Source organism: Epinephelus lanceolatus, chromosome 21 (assembly GCF_041903045.1).
Source record: "Epinephelus lanceolatus isolate andai-2023 chromosome 21, ASM4190304v1, whole genome shotgun sequence".
Taxonomy (NCBI): Eukaryota; Metazoa; Chordata; class Actinopteri; order Perciformes; family Serranidae; genus Epinephelus; species Epinephelus lanceolatus.
Window position 1 is genome coordinate 15548386 of NC_135754.1, and position 7128 is coordinate 15555513.

At 44.8% G+C, this 7128-nt stretch overlaps 1 protein-coding gene across 3 annotated transcripts in view; it reads right to left on the reverse strand.

Annotated features, from left to right (window-relative positions):
• Positions 1-1247: 1247 nt before the first annotated feature.
• The window catches only part of bahcc1b (BAH domain and coiled-coil containing 1b), a 69379-nt gene continuing 63498 nt past the window's right edge, over positions 1248-7128 (reverse strand). For all 3 annotated transcript variants that reach the window (XM_033611266.2, XM_033611265.2, XM_033611267.2), the window contains exons 26-28: positions 5673-7126; positions 4506-4742; positions 1248-3966 (exon numbers count right to left, since the gene is read on the reverse strand). In XM_033611266.2, the coding sequence (XP_033467157.2) occupies positions 3757-3966; positions 4506-4742; positions 5673-7126 (1901 nt within the window). In that variant the 3' untranslated portion in view covers positions 1248-3756. The remainder of the gene's footprint in view (positions 3967-4505; positions 4743-5672; positions 7127-7128) is intronic.

Consider the following 7128-nt stretch of genomic DNA (forward strand, 5'->3'; position numbering starts at 1 on the left):
ATTGGGGCAGGATACGTAAATGGCGATTGTTTTCAGCTGCAACATTTATAAACGCCCGATCATTCAGTGATTGGCGAGATGACAACGTTTCATGAATCACACGCAAATCCTATCATAAGGCGATTTCGGCGCTCAGATCTGCACTGGTTTAAATGTTAGATTGATAAATGAGGGCCAGCGACATCTTGAACATCTTTCCCAATTCATTGTCTGTGGAGCAGCTCCAGACTTAATACTTGGTGACATCACAAATTTGAGTTTTAGCACTTCAGTTTTTGGATTTGGGAGAGAATTGTTCATGTTTACTAGTATTTTTGGACTGTCTTAGACCATAGGAATAACAGTTCCCCTTTAAAAACGCAGCTCAGTGACAATAAAGTTTACTGCCGACGTCCAAAGCTGTGCTCCAGAATTCTTCTTCGCGGGCCGTCACGAGGCAGCCAGACTGTAATTCAAGGGCAAAGGTAAATCCACCATCCAGACTTTAATGTTGCAATAAGCCGCGTCACAAAGGCTCCAGTTACAATGCGATAAAAAGGTGTGAATATTTCACAGGAAGTCTCAAATAAAGTGCAGTAAATTTGCGCACTTTGTCCCAGAAACTCCACACCCTGCAGGGGATAATCTCTGTTCTATCCAGCTCTCGCGTTACACATATATGGCCTACACACACACACACACACACACACACACACACTTAGAGGCAAGCAAAAAAGCCCACAGAAGTACAGAAGTGCATTCAGACTGCATGGATTTATATTGATGTATACACAAGACTAGTACGCTCTGTCTGATGAGCACATGTGCTGCATTTCTGGTATTCTCACACACATATGTGCTCACACACATGCACAAAGTGAGGATCTGAAATCTTGGCAGGCCGAAAGCCGATATCCTCTCTTTGTTCTCTTAATGGTCCTGTTCCGTTTTTATTATTCTGAATACCTGACCCACCTGTACAGCCAGAGGAGACTCTATCCCGCCCGTCGTCTCTCATGAAACTCATGAGATACAGTTTCCCTTTCTCTCCCCATTCTTCCCCTTCTATCGGCTACAGCTACAGTTTCAAATTGCTTCCTCCTCTCGTGTTTTCCCTTTTTTTTTGTCTCTCCTTTTCCTCATTCTTCCACGCTTTCTTCTGTGGTCCATTTTCCTCCAGCAGACAAATGATCGGCATTGATGAACACAAGGCGGTATTCAGAGGACTCACACCCAGCAGAAAAGGGAAAAAAAACAATCAAGATGTGTTTTTTTTTTGTAAGAATCTTTTTTTTAATGAAACACAAAAAGGCAATAAAATTAAGATAAATAATTTTTTTCCTTTTGTACATGAGGAAATATTTAAGTCATATTTCCAAAGAATGACTGAAATTACATAATATATTTTAGTAGGCTATCTCAACCGTACAAAGCAGTTTTCCAGTGGGTCTAAAAAAAAAAAAAAGAAAAAGAAAAAAAAAGAAAATACACAATGATGTCGCTTCTGTCAAAAACGTGATGGTTAGAACTGAATCCAGTGTTTCTTAAAGAAAATACAGCTTTAAAAAATAATCAATTAAAGACCCATAAAAGTAATATTTCAAAATTGAGTTTCACATTAGATTCCTTTTAAAGCTTTTGCTTTGCAGTGTAACAGCAACATTGTTGTTAAAAGTCAGTCAACATCCTAAAAAAAAAAAAGAAAAAAGAAAAAAGAAAAGAAAAAGGCAATCGTGTTCTTCCCCCCTGTACATCCTATACACTGGCAACAGTCATCACAGGCTTGCATAAACAGTAAGACGATGAGGAAAACAAGCAAACATAAAACACACACACACACACACACACAGACAGTTTTTTGGCAAAGCAGGAATAAAAGTGACAAGAAGCATAATTTGTGATTTGATCCTTATGTTTCCTTTTTTGTCTCTCAACATTGTCCCATTGATTGGCTCTGATTGTCCTTCACAGTCACGTGATGCCATTCTGGTTGCCATAGTGACCTCAAGTGCATCAGCTGGGCAGCGTGCAGACAATGTTGCTGCAACGTTTCTCGGAGGCTGTCATAGCAACACTGGATGAACACGAGAAGACAACGAGAGGAACTCTACTTAAAATACCTCTGTGATTGCAGGGGTCCCGGATTCAGATTTGATTGAACGTTTTTATGTCCTTTTTTTTTTTTTTTTTTGTTACATAATTTTTTTTCTTCTAATGCAGTGAAGCGTAAACTCACAGGTGCTTTGGTATGTTTCTTTTTGATGCCAGATAAATATCTACATTTTATATAGGAATACAGGCTAAAATAGATAAAGAAGATTCTTTTAGGATCGGAGAACAGCAGAAACTCAGTTTCTTTTCCAGTATTTGTTTAAAAATAAGCTCCCAACAGGAAATGCACATTCTAAACCCAACAGAGTAAAATAAAGACAAAAAGATTTAGACACATGTTTAAAAAGAGCCTTTTTCTGATTTCCTTATAAAACATTTCCCAAACACCCTTTCGACATATTCACCCTTCGCCTAAAGCGGGGCTTACAACCACAAAGTCTTCACATCAGTTGTACAGTTTGACCCCAAATCCAAACCTCCAATCCTGTTCAGTGCAGTGAGAGTGAAGGAAACTAACCCGACCTCCTCCCTCTGTCCCCAAAAACCCACCCACACACACCCTAAAAAAATCTAAATAAAATAATCTTCTCTGCAAAAGAAAAAAGAAACAAGAACAAATATATATGTATACTATTTACAACGTGTTATATTATACATGATGCTGTACAAAGCGCACACACACGCTCCATGCACACGTACGCACGCACGCTGCCATGCACGCACATTTCAAATAAACAATCCCAACTACCTGTACATGTGTCTTCGCACCTGAATAGAAGGATGCGAGAGCGAGGTATTGACGTGTATGGCTTGGCGGGAGAAAAAAAATTCGTATTCCAGCCGCGAGCGCTGAAAACTGCACGTTAAGTACTGGACAGATTAATATTTAGAGTGTTAGACATACTGACAATGTGTCATGACATCATCCCTGTTCGATGAACGCAGGTGTACATGTGCATGACCACACACACACGCACGCTAAAGCACTATTTACTTAAGAGCTCATTAAATGCCAAACAGGGCAGCCACTCTGCAAACACACACACGCGCGCGCGCGCGCACACATACACATACACACAAAGTCCGAACTACAGTGTTTTTTGGTCCTGGTGGGGATCTCTCAATCACGTTGTCATCGTCAAACTACCAGTATAAGACCATTAAAACCCTCCAAACCAGTGTGGTTTACAGTAAGTCTGTCCTTACCATACAGTCTCTCCCACTCTCTGAGTCAGTCTTTGTTTTAGAAAGCCAAGTCTAACAGCCTCCCTTCATAGCATATCCAAGCGACTGTACTCCAAAGTGCTCATGTCCTTGGTTCCTGTTCTTTTGTTGCAGTAATCTTGTCGCAGTGACGAGATACTCTGTTATTTCAGCCACAGGGAAGGCTGGAGACTCTCGCTGCGACAAGGAGCCTCAGTCCACATCTGATAAAGAGGTTAAATCTGACATGGATCAGACTTTTCCCTAGAACAAACCTCTAAGTGCCAGTACTGTCGGGCTTTATCCAGTGGGCTAGCTCCTTCTCTTACAAGGGACAGATCAATACGCAGAGCCAAAGCTCTTTGTCTTGGTTTCCTCTCTGTCCCCAGCTCCATTCTGAAGGACCATCCTGGAACTCCAGGGCTCAGGTTCAATATTTGGATTTCTCTCTAGCTTGGGGTGCTAGGACACAATGGCCAGGCCGTCGGCGCTGATCAGCTGGCCCGTGGTTGGTTCGTAAGTTCCGGCAAGGTAGAACAGGTCGTTGGTTGCGCTGCCGGGCTTACGGTCACGCATCAGGTGATCATACTCGACCTTGCTGACCACCTGGCAGCGATGGGAGATGGTCTGCACGTCATTCTCATCCTCATGGCTTGACTGATACAAGGCATTCTGGGAGAGAGACGGGAAAAGTGGTTGATAGATGAGCATGATAATATATTCGACAATCAAAATGTTGATTTCATGAGAAAAGCGGTAAGGCTGTTATCTTTGGTGCTGTTTTCACTCTGCACTTCCCACACATACTCTCTTTGTCATGTCTTTTAGCGTGGGTTTTCTCATGATGAAGTTTCTGCAAGTGGTGATCTTTTATGTTTGCTCAGCCGCGGCGGTTGTTGCTGTTCATGCTAACTACCCAGCTCTTTTTCTATTTATTCCAAACAAACCACTACTGCTGTTGCCAGAAATGCAAAATACATGACTTCCTGTGCGGCAGAGATTTTTCCTGGGAAAGACCCACCTTACACTGAGTCTTTAGAACTGCAAATGTAACAGTTTCACGAACTAAGTGGAGGTTCAGCCATTCATATCAGATGAGAACAGGGAATAAAAAGAAGCAAAGAGGTAATATATTTATATGAAAATGTCACGGACTGTTACTTTGACCATTCCTGTTTTAGAAATTCTACTTTGCACTCCCTGGCCTTTACCTTGCCGTCGCGGTGTCGCTTCCCCAGGCGAGTCTCCTCCGGGTGGTAGAACCACTTGACCCTGACCACCATGCTGGAGCTCCACGACTCCCAGAGGCTCTCCACTCTGCCCACGTAGGGCAGCTGGGGCCGGCCAGGTGACAGGAACACAGCACAGTCCCCGACACGCACCGTCTCCTTGCCCCTCACGATGGCCTTGTAGAAAAGCTTGCGGGCTTTACCCTTCAGACCTCTCCTCTGTCGGGGAAAGAGAGTAAAAATAACACTCTCAATCAATTTATTCAGCGTGGAGGGTTTATTTCACCAATGGCCTCATTTTAGAAATCAATTAAGATTTTTGTTTGGTTTGCTAAATCCAGTCTACCAAAGTATGTAACATTTTGCATGTCAAAAAATAGCTAATGCCTAACACCAATCCTAACACCCTGACCCTACTGAGTTACAGAAGTATGTTTTGTGGATTCTCTCTCGCCCTTATAAAGATAATACCACTGAAACTCATGTAGAAATTACAAGTACAGGAACCAGAACCTTGATAGCACACCTATATACCCGCCCCATCCTTTCATTTGTTGGGGCATGTCTACACCTTGAGCGTCTTTTAAGCTGCATATCTCAGTCGACAGATGCAGTCATGTTTACAAAGCAAACAACACGACAGAATGGAAGCCGAGAGTGGCAGTGGTTGCTCAAAACTGTTTTGTTCTGTTATCTCAGGATTGTGAGTTAATAATCAGGATAACAGATTCAGAGTAAGTAACTGTAAGTAAGCTTTACAGTGCTACCACTGTGTACAAAGACTGAGGCAGAATAAGCACTGCAAAGAGAGATCGTATTTGACCGGCACATTTAGTATATGTAATCAAGGTATGACCCAGCAGAAACTGCGACAACAATCGGTAGTGAGCTTAAGTAGGTTACTGATACCCAGGACAACAGTTTTGAAACCATATAACCAAGATAATAACGTATCATTGTGAGAAAACAACGATCTGATTAAGTCAGGATTTCAATGTAATGGGATTTAGTTACAAGAAATCACAATTGCTTTAGTTTTGCACGGTGATGAAAAGCAGAACAGTAACTAAAAGAAGACAGAGACCTTGGAAAAACTCTTCAATAACATCTTGGATATGGCAAAAGAACATACAAGCCAAAGTGTCCTACCTGTGTGGGGTTGCCGGACCATTTCCAGAGCTGGCGTCCAGGCACATGAGGAGCCATGTTAGGTAGGGGCTCAGGTGAGGACATCCGCTGCCTCTTAGCTGTTGCCGGGTCCTTGGACACAGGTTTCGGCTGCTGGCTCACAGGACTGCTTTGACTCTGATGGTGGCTGCTAGAAATTCCTTCTTTCCTCTTCAGCTGGGTCTTAGCTGTGCTACTGTTAGCCACCATACTTCCTTTTGACATGAACTCCTTCCTGTCTTCTGCTCTGTCAGCCCGCACCTTTGACCCTGAGACGGCCATGCTGGCTTTGGCCACAAAGCCGTGAGCCGGTGCTGGGGCAGTGGGAGAAGAGTTGGAGGTGGTAGGGTCGGGGCTCAGGAGGTCGGAGGTCATGTTCTGCCTGTGCTTTTGTTTGTCCTGCTGGAGCAGCGCACGGCGCAGCAGCACAGAGGAGGACTCTTCATCAGAGGAGTATGAGGAGTCATTGTCTGAGGAGCAGAGGGACGAGGAGGAGATGGAGCCGGAGGAGGAAGAGGAGGAGGAAGATGAGGAGAAGCAGGTGGAGAGACGGGAGAGAAAACGGCCACCGCGGTGGGATGTGACTGCTGCACTTCTTCTTGGTGCTTCAGCATCCTGACCATCATCCTCATCATCCTCATCCAGCTCAGAGTAAGAGCTGGGGCAGTCACTCGGGTAGTCCAAACTGAAATCTCCACCTTGGACTCCAAGACCTGCTGACAGAAGATCCTTTCTCAGAGGTGGAGCGCCCTTTACAATAGGCTCAGAACGGACCACAGCACCATCTCTTTCCCCTCCTCCCTTCTTGCCATCTTTAACCAGCAGCGCAGGGTGGATGTATCGCAGCGGTGCTCCAGCAGAGGCGAGACTCTTTCCTCCCTTCCCTCCACTCCCCCCAAGTCGAAGCAGTGCCTTGCCGTTCTTTGTTTTAGGAGAGGTCACTCCTTCATGGTCGAGCTTCACCAGAAACTGTTTCCTGTCACGTTCGCTTACTGGCTTTCTGCTCCCAGCTGCCATTGCCATGGTGACAGCTGAGGAGAGAGGAGAGGATGAGGAGTCCCGGAGCCCCATGGAGGCCACTGTGGCAACCGGTCGCCCTGCTCCAGAGCTTCCACCATTTTTGAAGGTAGAGAAGCTGTTGGCGATGCTACTGAAGGAGTCTCCTTCAAAAGGAGAACCAAAGATGCCTTTGATAGGCATTGGAGGTGCGAGAAGGTGTGAGGCGGGCCGATGAAACAGCCCCAAGTCTCGCTCTCGTATCCTCCTCTGGGTCTTCCGAGACGTCCCATTGAAGAGGAAGAAGTCAACTGGCGGTCTTTTCCTGGGCGGCGCAGACCAGTTTAACAAGGAAGTGTTGCCTTTGGTTACAGTTTCTGTTACTGATGTCGGCGTGCTGGCAGTCTTGGGCACTGAGTGGACTTTCTTAGGCCTGCCAACT